Source organism: Nicotiana tabacum, chromosome 3 (assembly GCF_000715075.1).
Source record: "Nicotiana tabacum cultivar K326 chromosome 3, ASM71507v2, whole genome shotgun sequence".
In the NCBI taxonomy this organism is placed as follows: domain Eukaryota; kingdom Viridiplantae; phylum Streptophyta; class Magnoliopsida; order Solanales; family Solanaceae; genus Nicotiana; species Nicotiana tabacum.
Genome location: NC_134082.1, coordinates 195646430 through 195668721, shown reverse-complemented (window position 1 = coordinate 195668721; position 22292 = coordinate 195646430). Strand labels below are relative to the sequence as shown.

The following is a 22292-nucleotide window of genomic DNA, read 5'->3' as shown; positions in this document are numbered from 1 at the left end:
CCAGTTACTTTTGTTGCATATCCTTTAGGTATAATTCTTAGTCCTTCAATGCTCATTCATTATCGTTCGTCTTAAGAATGGCGGCTTAATCTCATCTCATACTTTTTGAATTTTGTCCATCTATTATTGATTTACCTCAATATTGATCTACAATATACCACCGATAACTTAACCTTTTATTTTATGTAATATGGCTTCTAAGATTCACGTTTTATTGGGGAGCATCTGAAATGATTAGATTGATCCACCTGGGTGATACCCTACTTTCATAACCGTACCTCACAGTATCCCAATGCGATTCACCTTGCGTGAGTACTTTAATCATGTCCAATTTATATGATCCGTTTCTTTTCTTCGTTGAATCATTACTCAATCGAAGGCCCAAACGTCATCCTTTATCTATCACAATTACACCATTATTCTATTACCATGGCAACATTCCATCTCTTCTAAATGCTATTAGTCTTAGTCTCCTTTTAGCTTATTAAGGCTATAGTGAGCTTTGTATAACATAGAGAAATTGTCTGCTCTTCTTGTTTTCATGGGCTTAATCCTAAAGACTTATCCATTCTCGTCACATTTTCACTTGCCTTTCCTCATCCTTACTCATGTTTCCTTAAAACTTTGTCGCCCTACCATACTTTAGCTTGCGACCTATACATATCTATTTATAAACTTTCTTTCAACTTGCTTGCATCATAGATTTCCTTATGTTATTCTGTAAAGTCAATTGAGACATCACATCATCTCCAACTTTTCTCTATTCTCTTAACTAGATCTCTCAGTACATAGAAACCATAGGCTGGAAGGTATGCCACCGACGACGCTGCTATCATTCCTGGATACTGAATCCCCGTGCTTCTAGCCCATTATCCGCAGTATGGACTATTCATAACCTTCTATATTTGAGTATCTTGTATGTTGTTTTACATTTTCCTTACTTACCTTAAAATATTGCCTCACATTCTTCTATCTTTCTTTCATAACCTCCCTTCCGCATGGGTAGAATTCACATCCACAATTTAAAACTCTATTATAATACTGGCACCTCTGGTGCCTATACAATCTGATGGGAGTTCCATACTGACTTCTTATGAGGCTGGTACTTCTTCTAACTGGCTTTATCGTATAGCCGTTATAGAATATAGTTGTTGTGCTATCTCTCTTGCACCTCTAATATTAAGAGTGATTATGTTATGTTCTCAATCATGATTCCTATAACTTCTGGGTCCAATAATCGGATTCTTGATTTACTTTGTTAATGTAACTCTTTTAGTTTCCTCTTCATTCTGATAAGTCTTTATGTAGGCTTAATCTATTTTCCAATCTATGGCTCATGGTATTAGTTATTACCTTAGCCTTTCATGAGCGTTATGGAATATCCATGATACAATCTTCTAACAATTCAATCCTTTGTCTATGCCCTAGGCTCAATTCTTTCTTTTAACTTATACCGGAGCCTTTTGTGGTTGTATGATTGTCACCAAATATGATGCCTGGATAATGCTCCAAAATCTTGAGTGTATCCATAACATACTAACTCTGAATCATTGATCGAATAACTCTTCCGTTCCATCTTAGTTTTCTTTCAATGTGAGCTATTACTTTTCCTGGTCTTTCTACCCCCTTGTTGCGTCCATACTTAGCTTATCTTAGTGCCCACACTTGCCAGAGTTTTTATACAACTCATATAATCTCGAATATTACTTTTAATTTTTTATTTCTTGTTCATTAGCCATTGTAGGTGACAGTTTCCTTTGGAATGCTTACAATGTTGTTGCGAGATTGTTGGTACACGACCATTTCCTCTTTAGGTCATTGTGCTTAGGTCGAAGCCTTCTTTCTTATTTCCTCAGCTAGTCTTTCGTTGTAGTACTTAGGGAGAACCCTTGACTCTCGTAAAGCTGTGAGCTTATTACGGACCTTTTCTGATGTCCTTACTTGCCTATAATCATCTGTAGTTGCTTACTTCCATGCCTTTATACTTATATGGTTGCTTCTGAACTGATATTTTGACTGCCTTCCCAGTGGCACCTTTTTTTATCCCCGTAACACTCATACGATACCTTTCACTACCCCGACTCTTGTTTGAATATATCTCAAGTATTATAATGATATTCTCCGAGGCTGAATTCTCCATGTTGGATTTTACTATGTTTATCTTACATGATCTGATGACTCGTTTGTAACCTCCTGTTTAGCCACAACTGAGATCTTCCTGACAAATTACTAACTACTCGTTGGCCCATTCTCATATCAATATTCCTTGTAATCTTTCTTGGGTTATTTACTTTGTTTTAACTTACGTCTCGTACTGGCTCCTTATGTATTAATAACAGCTCGGGCAGGAACCCTTAATTCCTCTCCTTGACGTCGTGCTTGCACAATATTCTTGGATCGTAGTGTATCTGTAAGATTTGGATAAGTGCCATATCATTCCTCTTTCATTTATCACATTCTTCCTTTACCATTCCATGGTCACTAGAACCACTTAATTCTGACTTAATGCCGCATTACTCCATATTCCCCGCTTTAGGGGTGTACTAAAAGTTGAAGCCACGAGGATCTACCTATAGATGTTTTACCTCTTCATCTTTGGCGTCGTTTTTCAACATCAATGATCCTTACTCGCCTTGCGGCAACTCTTCTGTACCAAGGATGACAAATTTCCTTACTCGCGAGGGTGTCACTTAGCGTAATTGGAACATACAGTCTCTTAAGCTTAACTTTGCTCACATTGCTTGCTCTAGGGAAGCATCTCCCTGAATGACTATTCTCTGAATTCATCGTGACTCTTCTTCTGTGGTCCATTCTATTACCACCGGAACAAAATATGAAATTCTCATGATGCCGAGTACTTTTCAATCATTCAGTCCCTAACTGGGTAATCTTTCGCTTTTAGCTTTCCTTTGCTCCATCCAATGGCTCTTCAAATTGCTTAACGTTCTCACTTTACTAGGGTCGCGAGCCACACTAAAGTAATATTTATCCCTTCAAGGCTTATAGTGCATGTCTTTGTAGTACTCATATCTAGTTGTACTATTTTAGGGTGCACTATCGAGGTGTCTCACAGGGAGATCCATTACCACGTTTACTATCCTTCAGAAATGTCAACTAACTCTACCAATCCATCCACTATTTTGGGTTACTATATCCCTAGCTGGATCCTGATAACTCGTCCTTTTCTTAAACTATGTTTGTTAGCCCCCCACAGGGCATAACTGAGATGGGTACGGCCAATTATACTTACCTCTATTACCATTGAATATAACTCAAAAAGCTTACATTCCTCTGTTTGAATTATAAACACCGTTAATCTTCATTAACTGAGCGCCTCGTACTTTTCTTCATCTTACTTCTTTTACTTATTAACACTTGTATTTACCTTCTAAAGCTCTCGTTGTCTTTCACCATAAAGGTGGATAGACATTCTTACCTTAAGGCTCCTTATCAAGAGGCTTACACCTTTCAGTACGCACATGATCTGCTGAAGACCTCATATTTACTTATCATAAGCATGATACAAAGTCGAGTTCCTCTAATTCAGCACTTCCACAGCTATATCTCTTATCGATCATCTTTCTGAACGTAGGCATCGTCTTATTACGAATAAAAAATAGAAGCTCGGGACTTGAATTCTTATAAGTGAGCTCTATCACATGAGCTAGAGTAAGAAGAAAGAGTGATAGTCTTAAATGCCCTGTAGCCTCCTGCTTATAAGTGTGGTGCACGACACACCCATAAACAAGACTCTACTAGACACGGCTTGTAGACTCCCTAGGACAGAACTGATCTGATACCACTTTTGTCACGACCCAAACCGATGGGCCGCGACGGGCACCCGGTACCTTATTCAACCAAGTACCAACGTAACGTATCTTTCATATTACATCATAATATACACGTGACATACGGGCCTAATAGGCCAACATTATCATTTACAAACTCAAAACAAAGGACGACAAGGCCGTACAATCTTTTATATACACGACATATGTCTACAAGCCTCTAAGAGTACATAAATGTCATAAAGGTCGGGACAGAGTCCCGCCTTACCAAACAATACATGTCTAAATCATACTAACCAAACGAGCAACTCCGAAGTAAATGGAGCACACCAACATCTTTCGCTGAGTTGATAGCCTACTTGGAGGGCTCTCGACCTGTCTATCGGGACCTGTGGGCATGAAATGCAGCATCCCCAAGCAAAAGCGACGTCAGTACGAATAATGTACCGAGTATGCAAGGCACATAAATAAATACATAAGAGGCATGAAAGACATATAGAGTACATGACTTAACCTGTAAGTCTGAATAACTTTGTAAATCATAAATTACTTTTAGCGTCGTGCATATGCGTATGAATGCCATGTCGTGCATAGGTACATATTTCATAACATCATCAGCCTCTGAGGGCATCCCATCATATCATATCGGCCACTGTGGGCAAAATCATCATCGTATACCAGCTGATCAGGTGGTGGTGCGTATATAATGCCATAACCTTTTCCATATCCCATATACATATATACATACATATATACGCGTATATAACGCCGTTTGAATCATACTTACATATATATACGTATATAACACCGTTTGAATCATATTACGGCCACTGTGGACAATATCATCATTATATACCAGCTGATCAGGTGGTGGTGCGTATATAACGCCGTAACCTTTTCCCATTCCATATACATATATTTACATATATACGCGTATATAATGCCATCTGGTCATGGGTCAATGCACATGAATGCAATGCATGAAAAGTACGTCAATAAAATCATTCGGAAGGTCATAAGACCACTTTGCCTCTTGAGCAATATCATAAAGTAACATCTTTTCAACTTTCGTATTTTTCTGAGACCCATGAACAGATGATAAAATATTATGACACATGAGAATTAAAGAACATAGATATTTCTATTACTTCTATGAATAGAGTCACTTATGGAATTTGTGCATTTGCATGTTTCGTTCATATCGTATGGATCATGCCAATAGAAAGAAGGAATAACCTTAACATACATGGAGTAGGAAAACTCTATATAATATTCTGTTGGAAAACCTTCATTGGTTGAATGAAATTTTCCTCTGCTCCTTAAAGATTTATGGATGAAATTTGTTTTTTGGTTACCAAAATTTTTGGAACGAAAGAATGATTTTGGCCTCCTTGAAATTGGGAAAAAACGTTTTTTTTTTGTTGAAGTTTGGAATGAAATTGTTGCTGAACGAAGCTTGATTTTGAAGTGAAATTTGTTTTTGTTTCCACACCTTTGTTTTCAAATCAAAGATAACTTTGTTGGCTTGATTCATTTACCAAGAATGATGCCAAGTATTTAATTGTTATTGAGATCCTTCTTACAAAGAAGTGAGATCAATTCATTCTTTGAAATGACTCATGAGAATGAGTCATTTAATAAACTTACACGTTATATTTCCTTACTAAGTATATATGACTATGAGTCATATGCTTGAGTGGTGGCATATTGCCACGTGGGGAGTAGGGGTGGGATAATTTATTAATTTTTTATCCATTTATTAGTTAATAGGGTAATGTTCCGTTACCCAGTAATTAACCAATTACCGAAAAAATTGAGAATTATTTTCACTTACTTAAAATATTACTCACTTTTCACATACCTTATACACCTCTCTAGCATGGGCATGTAGTACCTTGCATGTCACTAGTCCATAAATATCGGGTATTTTAGCTCGGATCGTATTTTACCCCAATATGCCAAACTTGGAGGGAAAATTTATTTTCTTTGACTTGCTTCTCCTTTCAACTTTACGAATTTATTCATCACTTGTGAAATGGCATAATTCTTATAATCTCCAAATAATCTTTTACTTGGACTGATGTCAATTACCTTACGACAAAATCCAACGTAAAATATTGCAGGGTGCAACATTGTCGTAACTTATTACTACGGAGCATAACTTCACCGTAAGGTAATACTACAGGGTGCAAAACTGTCGTAACTTATTACTACAAAGCGTAATATCACCGTAATATAATACGGTCGGGTACAACACTGTCGTAACTTAATATTGTAGGACGTAACATCAATCGTAATATATTACTGCAGATGGTAACACCATCGTAACATATTAATGCAGAGCATAACATCTTCGTAATATAATACCGCGGGATGTAATATTGACGTAATATTGTGGGGCGTAACAAATAACATGTAAAATCATGAATTAAACCTCAAAGCTCAACATTTTCATCAAGAACTCTCAAAGTTCATAACTCTTCAACCGGAAGTCCAACTCACATCAAATAAACTCCGTTTTTCACCAAATTTCACAGTTATCTTTCAAATACTATAACAAGTTTGTACCGGGCTCCGAAACCAAAATACAGGCCCGATAACAATGGTTTCAAACATTAATTCTTTTCTTCATTTCTTAGATAATTCAATAAAACAATTTCTTTCAAAAGTTGATTTCTAAGGCTTGGGACCTCGAAATTCATTTCCGGGCATACACCCAAGTCTCATATGTTACTGCGGATCTCCCGGGATCGTCGGAACACGGATCCGGATCCGTTTGCTCAAAATATTGACCAAAGTCAACCATAATCAAATTTTTAACTCTAGAAATTTCTATTTCTCATATTTTCACATAGAAAGCTTTCCGGATATAGGTCTGAACCACGCACGTAACTCAAGGTGAGTAAAGAGGAGGTTCTTAGGCCTCGGAACACTGAATTCACTTGCAACACAAGTGATGACCTTTTGGGTCATCACACAAAATTATATACATTTCCATGCAGTAGGAACCTAATTCTCTAAAATTTTATATAGAGATATTTATATCAATTAACTATCAATATTAAAGCAACCAATAATGCTTGACAAACACCAAATAATTCTTCGTAGCAACTATATAATTCATTTATTTTAAGGTTAATTTCATTTTGTTGCTCTTTATAGTTATATTGAACGTCTATATATATATATATATATTTAATTTAGTGGTCGATATGTAATTTTATTCATTACGGTCAAACGTATCGGCCACTAATTCTTCGTAGCAACTATATAATTCATTTTGTTGCTCTTTATAGTTATATTGAACGTCTATATATATATATATATATAAAATTTAGCAGCCGATATATAATTTCATTCATTACGGTCATACGTATCGGCCACTAATTCTCGTAGCAACTATATCATTCAATTGCTTTAAGGTTAATTTCATTTTGTTACTCTTTATAGTTATATTGAATGTCTATATATATATATAATTTAGTAGCCGATACATAATTTCAATTATTACGATCATACGTATCGGCCACTAATTATTCGTAGCAACTAGGGGTGTTCATGGTTCGGTTTGGATCGATTTTTCCCTAAAAAGAAACCAAACCAAGTAAGTCGGTTTTTCAAATATTAGAACCAATCCAAACCAATTAAGACGGTGTTTTCTCGATTCGGTTTATGTCGGTTTTTCGATTTTTTCGGTTATTTGTCGGGATTTTTCTTAAATATAACACATATTTCGGTGACCACATTTTCAACGTAACACTATCAAATCAATTGCCCTTTGAGAAATATATTATTTACCAAGATATATTGATGATAATTGAATCAAATAGTGATGAATAATTTAAGGACTCAATTAAAAATATATTATTTTTAACATGAAATAGATTCTTACACTTAACAAAAGAAAACTACTAATCAAACTAGAATGTAAAGGTAAAGAATTGTACTAAAAGTGCAAACGATTAACATTTACTATAAAAGTATACATATATATAGGTGTAATTCTAAATTTAAAATAGCTACTCCTATATTCGGTTTGGTTCGGTTTTTTTTATTAAAACCAAAACCAAACCAAATTTGATTGGTTTTTAAATTTCAAAACTAAAACCAAACCAAACCAAACCAAAAAGTATCGGTTTTATGGTCGGTTTGATTTGGTTTACGATTTGGTTCGGTTTTTCGAATTTTTATGAACACCCCTAGTAGCAACTATATAATTCATTTGCTTTAAGGTTAATTTCATTTTGTTGCTCTTTATAGTTATATTGAACATCTCTCTCTCTCTCTCTCTCTCTCTCTCTCTCTCTCTCTCTCTCATATATATATATATATATATATATATATATATATATATATATATATATATATATATATATATATATATAATTTAGTAGCCGATATATAATTTCATTCATTACGGTCATACGTATCGGCCACTAATTCTTCGTAGCAACTATATAATTCAATTGCTTTAAGGTTAATTTCATTTTGTTGCTCTTTATAGTTATATTGAACGTCTCTCTCTCTCTCTCTCTCTCTCTCTCTATATATATATATATATATATATATAATTTAGTAGCCGATACATAATTTCATTCATTACGGTCATACGTATCGGCCACTAATTCTTCGTAGCAACTATATAATTCAATTGCTTTAAGGTTAATTTCATTTTGTTGCTCTTTATAGTTATATTGAATATATTTTGTTGCTCTATATTTAATTTAGTAGCCGATATATAATTTCATTCATTACGGTCATACGTATCGGCCACTAATTATTCGTAGCAACTATATAATTCAATTGCTTTAAGGTTAATTTCATTTTTTTGCTCTTTATAGTTATATTGAACGTCTATGTATATATTTAATTTATTTAATTTAGTAGCCGATATATAATTTCATTCATTACGGTCATACGTATCGGCCACTAATTCTTCGTAGCAACTATATAATTCAATTGCTTTAAGGTTAATTTCATTTTGTTGCTCTTTATAGTTCTCTCTCTCTCTCTCTCTCTCTCTCTCTCTCTCTCTCTCTATATATATATATATATATATATATATATATATATATATATATATATATATATATATATATATATATATAATTTCATTTTTTTGCTCTTAGTTTGTGAGTGATATGAAATCAAATACAATATTTGAAACCAAACTAAAATTTGAAATAAAATATTTGGAGGGAAACAAAGGGACTCTTAAAGTAATGATTGGAGGGAGGGAAACGTTTTTGTCTCTCTCTCTCTCTCTCTCACACACACACACACATATCTAAACATAAGTTAACATATATTTTCTATGGAAGAAACATTTCATATGAATGCTAACGGGTGGATTGAAGAATAGGAATTCTATCTATGGTTTAGGATGAAATTGCCCAGATCGTACATCAAGCTCGATTATATGGCAAATTCAATTTTTTCTTTTTTTAGTTAACATGAAATGATTTTTGCCCTATCTTTCCATTACGCTTGTGCAGTACCGTTCAAAGAAAATTTATCAATATCTTCCTCCTAGTACGGTTAAGACATTACTACGATGTAACGGGAAGGAGTGGAATGTGACTCTAACAGGTGTTGTTCGAAGAAGACTCGTTAACGGGTGAAAACAATTTGTTGTCGACAACAAGTTGAAGAAAGGGAGTGTTCTTCTTTTTGAACTTGTAGAGGCTATATCAAGTGCAGTGATATTCGCTGTTGAAGTGCAAGGATAGGAACATCTAATGCTTAGGTTTTTCATGTACGCCTGTGTTCAACCCTTGTCATTAAAATATTTATGGATTAATATGATTTTCTTATAATATTGTCTGTTATTTTTTCTTGTATTATTTTTATACTTATTAAAGGATAGTGGAATTATCGTCTGTGATTTTTGCTTGTTATAGTTTTTTTTTTTGTTTTTGAAAATTATTTTATACATTTAGTATAAGAAAAACAAATACACCTCCTCATCATACGACTAAAACCTCCTCAAAATACGACTAAACCTAAACTACTGGGAAGAGGACTGCAAATTACACCTCCTCATCTTCTATCAGATGTAATAGAACCCAGAAAAAAATTAAAAAAAAACTCTTGAAAATCTTAATACAATTTGGTCATAGAGAATTGGAAAAGTAATCAAGAATAACGAAAAGTTGTATTAATTAGTGAATCAAAGTATTGGAGACCAAAATATTAAATACAATTCAACCACCTCTAGACTCTTCGGATGAAAACAAAAAGGAAAGAACAATGTTAAAGCCGGGATTCGAACCTGCGTGTGTGAGTATGAATGGGAAAGAAATTGGAGGTTTGATCAACCAGCAGGTCTATGGGCATTTCTGGTTGGATTTAATATTAAAAACAGTTTTATTAGTGAGTTGATAAAAAAAAGAATAATTTATTAGTGGTTGTATTCAATATTATAAATACCTCTCTTTGTTGAGTGCTATAGTTGTTATACACAAATATAAATATATGTGCTTATATTTACTACTGTATCTTTTTTTTTTAGCTTTTGAAACTTATTTGTGAATCTAGGTGAACATGAACTCTTATCAGTAATAAATATTATTGAGTATTGTCATTAGCCAAATTATTCAACAGAATCACGAAACAATACCTATGAATATAGCTACGATTTGTCTTTATTGTATTCTCTAATCATCTATATGAAGACAATTATATTAAGCTAAATTATCCACAACTCCAGTTGTGACGACCCGACCAGTCGTCTCATGAGTTACCGCTCCGTTTCCCCCTTTTCTGCTTCTTTATGTTTCGTTATCCGTGTTTTATGTGGTCGAGTTGATTGGTTTGCGTTTGGTGTGCTTTTGGTAAGAAAATGAGACACTTAGTCTCTTTTAAGAAGGCTTAAGTTGGAAAAGTCAACCGGATATTGACTTATGAGTTAGAGGACTCAGATGTGAGTTCTGGTTCGGTTAGCTTCGGGAGGTGATTTGTGACTTAGGAGCGCGATCGGAATGGGTTTTGGAGTTGTAGAGAAGATTTAGGCTTAAATTGTCGAAGTTAATATTTTGGCGATTCCGGTTGATAAGCGAGATTTGACATAGGGGTTGTAATGGAATTTCGAGATTGACAGTAGCTTCGTTGTGTCATTTGAGATGTGTGTGCAAAATTTTAGGTCATTCGGACAAGATTTGATAGACTTTTTGATCGAAAGCATAATTTAAGAGTTCTTGGAGTTCGTAGGCTTAAATCCTATGTTAAATTGGTGATTTGATGTTGTTGTAAGTGTTCCGAAGTGTTGAACAAGTTTGAACGATGTCACGTGATGTGTTGGTACAATTATTTTGAAGTTTCGGGTGTCCCGGGTAGGTTCTGGGATGTTTTAGGCCAAAAATTATAGCTGTAGCAGATCCAGAAGGGTTGCAGGCCTCAGAAACCACCCGCGCGGTCCACACAAAAAGAAATGTGGCCACGGTATGTGTTGTGCGGACCGCAAAAAAAGAAGTGCGACCGCGGTAGGTGTCATGCGGACCGCACAAAATGGTGTGCGGCCGTGGTTGGGAACGATTCGCTGGTCCTACTTCGGAAGCTCATATGTTTTCATATACAAGGAATTTAGAGATGATTCAAAAACGAAAGTTGTAGCCCTTAATGTCTAGTTTCCATAAAGGTAAGGATATAGTAATTTGTACATCTGTAGAAAAGGTTATGACCAAAATACTAAGTACTGTCACTGCAGAGGAAGGCCTGTGCGGCCGCAGTTGTTTTTGCGCGGACCGCACTGGCTTGTGCAGACCGCGGTCGATTTGGTGTGGCTTGCAGAGGCTGAAATCTGAGGGGAACCCTATAAATATGAGGTTTTGAGTTTTATTTGATATTTTGACCTACAGAGGTCGGATTTTGGCGATTTTTCGAAGGTTTTTCAAGAAATTCATCGGGGTAAGTGATTCTAACTCAGATTTGGCTAGAGTACATGAATCTATCATTGAATTCATCATTTAATTCGTGATTTGGGATGGAATTTGGGAAGAAAATTGTGAAATCTTTAAAAAATATAAAATGATGATTTGAAGGACCAAATGGTATCAGGATTGGATAATTTTCATATGGTTAGACTCGTGAGAGTATAAGAATTCGAGTTTTGTGAATTTTGTCAAATTCCGAGATGTGGGCCCGGGGCTAGGGTTTTGCTAATTTCGGGATTTTTGATATTTTTTGATTGTTTTCGCTTGGGCTTTGTTCCCTTAGCATAAAGTGACGTATTCGTTCTGGTTTTGGATAGATTCGACGTGCGTGGAGGCCGATTTGAGGGGAAAAGGCATCGCGAGCTAGAGTTGTAGCCGGTCTTCGGTGAGTAATGATTGTAAATGATGTCTTGAGGGTTTAAAACCCCGGATTTGCACATTGTAGTGCTATATTGAGGTAAGACACGCGCTAGATGATGAGCGTGGGGTCTTTTACTACTGGGGATCGAGACTTGGTCCATCTCGACTGATGATTTTACCGCGTATTTGATTGAAACTTATTTGTTATCATCATGATTTGGGCTAATTGCCATATTTGGGCTTCGTGCCAACTATTTGAACGCTTCGGGGATTTTGACTGATTTTCCTCACTATACTTGTTAAAAATCATATCCTCAGTCATGTTTCTATCTGTTTTAAACGATTCGAGCCTGTTTTTATCATACTATTCCTAAATGAGAGGAAGTTGTGGGCTGAGATCCCTATCTTCTATTATTGTGCCCGAGAGGCTGTGAGGTAAATGACTAAAAGGGGTTGGGAACCCAATGGTGAGGATATTATATATGTTATAGATCGGGTTGCATGCCACATCAATACTTATATGGATCGGGCTACACGCCGTAGCAATATAACGCTTGGGCTGTAGGAGCCCCTCCGGAGTCTGCACACCCTCAGTAAGCACAGTCGGCTATCAATAAGGATCGGGCTGTACGCCGCAGCGATGTACAGATCGGCCTGCACGCCAGAGTGGTTTTTTCTGATTTCTGTTATTATGAGAGATATATGGGTCATGAGTTGAGAATGAGCACTAAGTTATGAGAGTGAGCTCAAGGAGCTGATACTGTTCTGAGTGATTGATACTGTGCCCGAGGGGCGGATTTCTACTTGTTAATTACCTGCTAAATTACCTATTTTACTTGGTTTAAAGGGATTCCATTTGACTTCTTCACTAATCTACTGCTTTAAGTGATTTTACTGCTTGATATAGAACTGTTTTATGCCTTTACGTGTTTTCTTGCTTTCAGCCATTATTTATGATTATTGCTCACTGGGTCGGAGTACTCACATTACTCCCTGCACCGTGTGTGCAGATTCAGGTATCGCAGAGTCCGCTCCTGAGTGCTGATCTTTCCGTCCAGGCAGTGTTTCTGAGATCACGAGGTAGTTGTTGGCGTCCGCAACCCCGTGCCTCCCTTATCTTACTATTTTCATGTCCTTCAACTGTTGTATCGGATTTCGTATCTGGTAGACCGGTATCTGAATTTATTAGTTGCTCATGACTTGTGACACTCCGGTTTGGGCTGTGTCAGGATGGGTTCCACTGTTGTTATCGTTAAATTTTTGCAATCTTTGGATATTATATTATGTTTATTACTGTTTATGATAATTAATTGCTTAAAAAGGTGTTCCGTTTTGGTCTGACTGGTCTTGTCTTCACGAGAGGCGCCATCACGGCCGGGTTCGAGAATTGGGTCGTGACACCAGCATTAGCATTTAATACTACAAATACCTCTGTTTGTTAGAATACAACGTAACTAATCCAAAATCGTGGGGGAGAGATAGCAACAATCATGTAGTAGCTAAATATGCCATTACAAATACTATAAGAAAAATATTTGATATGTTTAAGTTTCATAAATAATTAAACACCAAAGTTTATACAAAACAAGAAAATTTCTTCAAAATCAAAAGTTCTACACCAAATAAAACAATAATGCAATTAGGCCAACTGATAACTCCAAGTTTCAGCAATATTCTTTATTATATTTCCAAGTCTGGTTCGGCATTGAGATCAAATAAGCTTGATTGTGATTGTGTAACGTCAATTTGGTGCAATTAAAATCAAACAAACACTACAAGAAAATATGATATGTTTTAAGTAATAAATCAAATGTAGTCACAAAATTATACCCCATTCACACCTAGGGAACCATCATGCTCAACGTTTGTACCTCTGCCTTGCCCATTACCCCTACCCCTATGTCTACTACCACCTCTACCACCACGATTGCCACCAATCCTTCCACCCCCTCTAACACCAGTTCTTGCGCCATTACTAGCTCCAAAAATACTATGTGGTTGTGAACTTGTAAAGTAGTATTCAATTCTTCCTCTATATCGATTCAAACGTGGCCTACCACGTGAATTAGTGTATTGGGGATCTCATAGAGTTGTGCCTTCAGTTTCATCTAAGTCATCCTGGTCTTGGTTTGGCACGATCATTTCATCGTCCCAGTTTTGAAGATCATGCACCATCTTCTTCAATTTATGCTTAACATATTAAACTTTCACGCTAGTGCCCAGTACTATATCACAAGCCATGTCAAAATACTTCAACATGCTCATGTATGTCTTATACTCAGGAGTCATGTTTGGGTAACCAACTTGATGGAACCGATTCAAGTGTGGCCTAATAATATCACTTCTCCACCTTGTCAGTATATACCTTTCATCAATTTTATCAATCTTCTTGTGCGACAAGATCTTGATTATATGGCAGCAAAGTATCCCTCTAGACTCGAACCATTTGCAGCTACAATAATCGCCGATAGGTATATAATTAACAATGTACTCAACTGGATTTTCATCATTTTTGTAATAATTGAATAATCACTAACGATGAATTTCTCAACACCGGGGACAACTTGATGATCGTCGGGGCTGCTGACTTCATAATGATACAATTTCCTTAGTTGTGTCTTGAAAAATTCATACACTGTACACGTATAACACTGAATTGCCTGCTCCTCCCACTTGAACATTGACTCGCACACAATTTGAAAGCCCTTTGACCTGTATTCCACTTCCAACTCTTTCTCATGCTTAGCTCTTATAGCTAACTCATACTGGTGAACAAACATTCTAAGAGTGCTTTGACGGGTAATATATCCATCAAAGAACGCATGCATCCCTCACTTCTTTGAGTAGATAGCATACCAACCCAAAAATACACATCAAGGTACACATGAACCCATTTTCCTTCTCAGAGTAAAGCTTGTTAAACCAATTCCTTGTATGAAAATTATACCTTGCAATATATTCTGTCCATTTTCTCTCGAAAACTTCAACAGTAATGCTATCAAGGACCATGGATTTAAATTTTCCACGTGCAATTTAGAAAGACGAACACCACTTAAGTAAAGAGGCAACTTTAAAAATATATGCCAAATATAATACATATGTATTGTATTTGGCATCACTTCAGCAATGGATACCTTAATGCTCTAACACTAATCAGTTATGATCGCATCTGGATAAACATTTCACATGGCATAGCCAAGTTCTAAAAATTAATTTGTAACTATCGATATCTTCATGAGACATGAGAGCATATCCTAGTAAGATGGACTGTCTATGGTGATTGATGCCAACAAATGAAGCACATGGCATATTATATCGATTCACAAGGTACGTCGTATCAAAGCATATCGCATCATGGAATTGCTCATGCGCTACCTTAGAGTGTGAATGCACCCACAACCCATTTCATAGCCTACCAATATTATCAATGTCGATTGAATAGAAAAACTTCGTATCCTTTACCTGGATTTCACGAAAAAAGTTGAGCAGCGACTGTGCGTCCCCTTCTTGCATTTAAAAATCCCTACTCTTCAAAATATAATTTCTACAATCCTTTGGAGTGCAACCCAAATTTTGCGGTCCACCACGTTGAACCTCAGCAAGTCTAATATTCTTGGAGGATCTAATTCCAGATCGATCGTGAGCTACAAGATCCCTCTTCAAAGAATCACAAACGCGATACAAATGGGAGTAAATCATCATTGTGATCGTGAACGACCTTAGAGACGCGCCAACAACCAGAATAATCCAAAACAGCTGCTAGCCTAGCTTTACAATTGTTACTCTTGGTGGTAAACTTGATTTTACGAATCCTAGTCCTATCACGATAGTAGGTTATATATCTGGCAGTGTCACCACCCTTCTTGTTGGAATTTCTTTTGATGACGGAGAATCCTTTCAGTCGTGCATGTTCTTTGTAGAATGCAAACAAAGTATCTTTATCTCTAAATCACATTCTAGAGATTGGACCTACAACCACATCCTCTTCAGTGAATTCATTCTCCATTTCTCGATCAACATCACATAACTCTAACTCATTTTCTAAAACCTGCTCCTCATCATCGTTAACTTCTCCGTGATATTCTCCATTAGCTTCTTCATCATCATCATCATCTAAGTGCACAACATTGTTGAAACTGCCGTGAGAATCAACATTGACCCATTCATATTCATTCAACAAACTATCGTCTGATGCCATCCCTAAAGATCTGTACAACTCGTCCCTAACTCGATCAAACCTATTATCTTGCTTGATATTTATGGTTGTTATATTTGTGTTATGTTCATTTGGACTCATATTTTGTTGCACCACCAAGTTTTCTTGGTTTGAATCCACTTTTTGAGAAGGAGAAAGTGTCCGCTGGTTTAGGGATTAGCAAGGAGGAAAGTGTCCGCTGGTTTAGGGTTTGGTAAGGAGGAAGTATACAAAATCGTATACCATATTTGTTTTTAAGAAAGGAAGAAAAATCGTATACCGTATTTATTTTTAAGAAAGGAAGAAAATATGATAATTTGTTAAAAATTAAAAAACGTATAATTTGTATAAAATACACATAAATACAAATATAATACACAAGACTCTTCATCTCCCAACCTTTAATTTTTGCATACTTCAAGACTTGGAATTTAATTTTGTGTTTTGGAGGGAAAAATGTAGGCTAATTAGTTAGAGGGTCATTTATGTCTTTTTACTGGTATGGCTAAAGTTGGGTCACAACACTCATCTCCCTAAAATAAAACCAAACATAATCTAAATTTAATCAAATGTTGTCATATAGTAATCCAAAAATGCATGGGCAAACAGGTATTAGTGCATTTATTAGTTATCCAAATCTTTATCTTTATCCAAATCCTTTCCAAAAAAATTCTTGGAAGAATCTTAAAACAAAGGATGGGACAATCATACTTACATTGTCTCAACCTTTTCAGTGTTAAGGTAAAGATAACGTTTTCATTCATGTTTGTAAAAAGTGAACTTTAGTTTTAGTTTTACTTTTACTGCAAAAGTTACTACTGACAATCAGAATCCAACATCTTAAATCCTCCCTAATCATTCCAATCTGACAAGACATTTTTCCTTCAAGTAATTGGCACGTGTCCTCCACTCTCTTCCCTGTAGGCGTTTAATTCACCAGCCGCACCTCTATAAAAGTATTTTATTCTACTCCTTGTTTTAATTAAATTCATATAAGATCGTCTAGAATTTATTCATAATCATAATTGACTATAACTAATTTTAATAGTTTATTGTCACGATCCGAATTTTCCTATGGAAACTGTGATAGCGCTTAACATCACACTCGTTAAGCAAACCAACGTTAGAGTTCTATTCACCTTTTTTTTTTACTTTTTATAATTAAAATTTAACAAAACTAAATCAACGGAAATAAAAGCGGAAGCATATAATTAACGGGTTTTCCTTATACTATTAACAAACCGAAACAGTTACTACTCAGAAACTAGTGTCAACCCTCACGAACATTCTACGAATACTACAAGTATGAGTTTGAAAGAAAAATACATCTGTCTCGAAAGAAAATAAAACAGAAATGAGGAAAACATAGGAGGGGAAGCCAGGGCCTGCGGACGCCTGCAGAACTACCTTCGGTCTCCTGGATGAATGCTTGCAACCGACCTTTCGATCAGCCACACCAACTCTGAAATCTGCACAGAAGTGTAGAGTGCAGTATCAGTACAACCGACCCCATGTACTGGTAAGTGCCGAGCCTAACCTCGACGAGGTAGTGACGAGGCTAAGGCGGGTCATTTACAATATAACCTGCATACAGTTAATAATAAAGCAAAAGGAAATACAGAACGAAATGGAATAGTAATTTGCAGTAAAATAAATACGGAACTCAATTATCTTGCCAGTACTCAGCTATAACCAATCCTTAAGAGAGTTACAGTGCTACATAATAGAATCACAGCAAAGAAAAAAATACATAAACAACAAAATGATGCGGTGCGCATCCCGATCCCACCATATAATCAGTAACAATATGAACTTTCACCCTTATTACTCCTTGTTGAGGCGCGCAACTCGATCCCACCAGTCCACCTTTATTTCTCCTCAATATATCACCCTTATTCCTCCTGTTGCGACGTGCAACCCGATCCCACCTATCCACCTTTATTACTCCTTGTTGCGGCGCGCAACCTGATCCACCAGACAATCACATTTTACCCTTATTCCTCCTGTTGCGGCGTGCAATCCGATCCCACTATATCATTACCAATCACACGATAAGAATAAGTCTTTCACAATTTAGCTCAAACCCTCCACAACATTTATGCCTCAACCAAATCAAATGGAAATCTATATAATTATGAAATCTCATTAATTATTACTACACATCGAGACCAACCAGAATGTATCTTGAAACACCAGTAAACCAACTCAAACCAATAATGTAATACAACGAAACCACGGAACAATTAATACTTTCAATAAAGTAAACTACATCTAACAAGAAACAATTAGACATGGAAGCAACAATAAACATGTAGCAATTAAGGTAGGAAGACAATATATTGGAAATGGGGAAGGGAACATGCTAAACAAATAATTTGGCGGCGCATAGATACTCTTCACCACACCTATACGCCACACACATGGAATTTCACATAGTAACTAAGTAGGGGATCCCTAATCCCTCGAGTCAAAGTTAGACCAAATATTTATCTTAATCCAAGGGCCAATTCAAATCTCAATTACCGCTTTACTTCTCGATTCTACCTCCAATCCACTCGTATCTAGTCATAATTAACTTAATAACATCAATTACTGCTAAAAAAATCAATTCTAATGCATAATTATAGATTCCCCAATATTTTTCCCCAAAGGGTCAAAAACTGACCCCGAGCCCGCTTGGTCAAAATCCGAAATTCGAACCAAAACCCGATTACCCATTCACCCTCGAGCCCGGATATACAATTGGTTTTGGAATCCAACCTCAATTTGAGGTTTATATCTCCAAATTTCAAAATTCCTAAGTTCTACCCAAAATCCCCAATTCCACAATGAAAACCCTAGATTCTAGGATGAAATCTTGTAAAAAGAAGTAAAAGAGTGAAAGAAATGAGTTAAGAATCACTTACTTATGATTTGGGAAAGAAAAAGTATTTTAAAAATCGCCCTTTACTTTTTAGGGTTTTGAAAAATTGAAAAATGAATGAAAAGTCCCGTTTATATAGCACTCTCTGATCCTCACTACGCGGTTCGCCAAATTTCGGGCGTGGCCGCGAACCTTCACCGTAGTCCGCGAAATTATGGGTGCGACCGTGAAACTGAGCCTTACCCTACCGCATCCGCGAAGCCCCCCACCGCGGCCGCGTTCATCAACCCGCGGCCCGCGAAGTTTCCACCGCAACCGCGTTCTTCTACCGTGGTCCATGAATTTCACTCCGCGGCCGCACTCGTAAGAGCTGAGACCTGCAATCTCTGCAACTATCCAACACCAGGTCTTTTCTTAAGTGTAGACATCCCATAGCCTATCCGAAACTCACCCGAGCCCTCGGGTCTCCAAACCAAACACGCACATAAGTCTTAACACACCATATGAACTTGCTCGGGCGATCAAATCGCCAAAATAACACTTAGAACTACGAATTTAGCACCAAATTGCATGAAATTTTTAAGATAGATCAACTTCTATTTTCTCGACCCAAGGTCCGAATCCCGTCTTCACAAACATGACTTAAATATTGTATTAGACCTGTATCGGATTCCGAAACCAAAATACGGGGCCTATACCAACGAGATCAATCATTATTCGATTTCTTTAACTCCTTAGATTTTCAATATTACACTTTTTATCAAAAATTCATTTCTCGGGCTTGGGACCTCGGAATTCAATTCCGGGCATACGCCCAGGTCCCATATTTTACTACGGACCTACCAGGACCGTCAAAATATGGGTCCGGGTCCTTTTACCTAAAACGTTGACCGAAGTCATCAAAAATCACTTTTTAGGCCAAAAATCATTATTTTCATAAATTTTCCAAATAAAGGCCTTCCGGAATCACGCCCGGACTTTGCACGCAAATTAAGAAGAGATAAAATGAGATTTTAAGGTCTCGGAACACGAATTCGAGTTCTAAAACAGAAGATGGTCTTTTGGGTCATCTCATTTATTTTCTTTGTTATCATAATAAATCTTGTTATAAAAACTTGTTATTGTATAAACTTAATTTATTAGTCTAAAAAATGTATACTCCAACAATAATACGAACTTAAGAACACGGATAAATGTCTCAGAAGTACCAACTTCATCCGGTTCCAATATTTTTATAGCGAAATATAAATATATAGAAATTTACTAAAAATTTCAACTAATATTAAATCTGAATTCCTAAACTGATATTTATTCAATTTAAAATGGAGCGAAGAGAATAATAGTAATTAGCAGGTTTTAAGAATCCTAAATGTAGAACTAATCAAAGTTCCATCTTCTTTTTGATGTTTTTGATTTTAAATATTCTTGATCATCCCCCATTCTTTCCATATACTTTTTGTCGTTATTAATGCAATGATGAAATGCAAACAAAATGAACTCCACATTCACATGAAATGCAAGTCGAGTTCCCCATCTCCCAATCATATCTTATATATACACTTCCTCCATTCGAAGCTGAGTCTACGTTATTTATAGCTTTTCTTTCCCACCATGAAGCTATAACATTAAATTACTAAGACACAGATACAACTGTTTTTTCTTTTCATTTTCTTAGTTGGGTCGCCGGAACATCAAGATTCCGGTAACCCTCTATAGGAAAGGAATCATTTTGTATATACATATAGAATTCTTTCCTGTCGCCGGGAAATAAACAAAGGTGATGATAAATGGCAAAGGGTCGGAAACTGACCAATAGTAGAAGCGAAATGTTATTAGGAAACTACAGCTACAGAAATGGAAGTGAAACAGTCAATGGTTCCTCAGAACTAGGAGAAGACGATGTCTGGTCAACGATTGATGACGTGGTCAACGGGAATGATCACGGCTCCAGGGGCGAGTGGAGTCCACGCGCCACCGCAGATAGTAACGGTAGCTTTGGTGGATTTAACAGCCGCAAGCAGCCAATCCCACGAGCTGACCACCACAGCCGCCGCCGTCAGGTGGGGGGCTTGTCATTGGCGTTTGATGATTCAGGTAAAATGGCATCTTCTCGGATCTTGCACCAGTTTCGCGGACAAGACGCGCCATCCCCACGTGCGTGCCACATGGCCACCTCGGCCCCAGTGAATGTCCCTGATTGGTCCAAGATATACCGAGTTAACTCGGTCGAGTCATTACACGACTCGGATGATTGCGTCGACGATCATGACTCGGAGATGGTTCCGCCGCACGAATACGTTGCTAGGAGCCGAAACTTGGCATCCCACTCGGTGTTTGAAGGCGTTGGACGAACGTTAAAGGGTCGAGATTTGAGTCGGGTCCGAGATGCTGTATGGAGTCAGACCGGGTTTGATGGCTGAGTTCACCAATGAATTAGTAATTGGTTTTTGATTAAACAGTTCTATAAGTAGTAGCTGTTGGAGAAAAAAGAGGCGATTTGCTAGATAAATTTTTGGTCCTTGGGCAATGATTCAGTTTGAATGAATACAAACTCAGTGAGTCAATCAGCTGGGATTGAGTCCAAGTTTAATTAATCTATTGTTTTTTCTTATTACTTTTTATTGATATAATCCCTCAATTTGATATGTACTTTTACTATGTTGGATTTTAGCAAAATGTTCTTTTGTCATTTTCAGATGTCAAATATGGTGAAATTTTGAGTGCAAAGGATGTTGTCCCACTGAATAGTGACTGGATAATAAATTTCAGGTCTTCATCACATCTCTATTAGTCCCACAAAGTTGCTGCAATTGGTTTATGGTTACTATTCGAATATCAGTAACTATTTGATAAGATTCAATGTTTATAATACGTTTTTAATGAAATTGATAAATAAAAAGGTTCGATTTTTATAACAACTTTTGAATGAAAATATGAAATTGTTTAATTAGTTTCCCTTGTAAAATGGTTGTGATAGCTCTCTATATATAAAAAGGTTAATTTGCTATCTGCTTAAACAAGTGATACATAGTATAGGTAGAACGTCCTCATCATTTTGGTTTAGATGTTGACGTAAGATTCCAAGTCCTTTGGAGGGAAACGCTTGGATTTTCTTTTTTGCCTTTTGATATTTCATTACCCATGCCTAGGCTGTT

At 36.5% G+C, this 22292-nt stretch overlaps 1 protein-coding gene across 1 annotated transcript; it reads left to right on the top strand.

Annotated features, from left to right (window-relative positions):
- The first annotated feature begins 20709 nt into the window (after positions 1–20709).
- LOC107813543 (protein S40-5-like) lies at positions 20710–21918 on the top strand. Its single transcript, XM_016638825.2, has one exon. It carries the CDS (start codon positions 20925–20927, stop codon positions 21555–21557), a length of 633 nt encoding a protein of 210 aa, XP_016494311.1. The 5' UTR covers positions 20710–20924; the 3' UTR covers positions 21558–21918.
- Positions 21919–22292: the final 374 nt, after the last annotated feature.

Coding starts and splice junctions, on each gene's coding strand:
- LOC107813543 (XM_016638825.2), top strand. CDS start 20,925: ATGGCAAAGGGTCGGAAACTGACCAATAGTAGAAGCGAAATGTTATTA.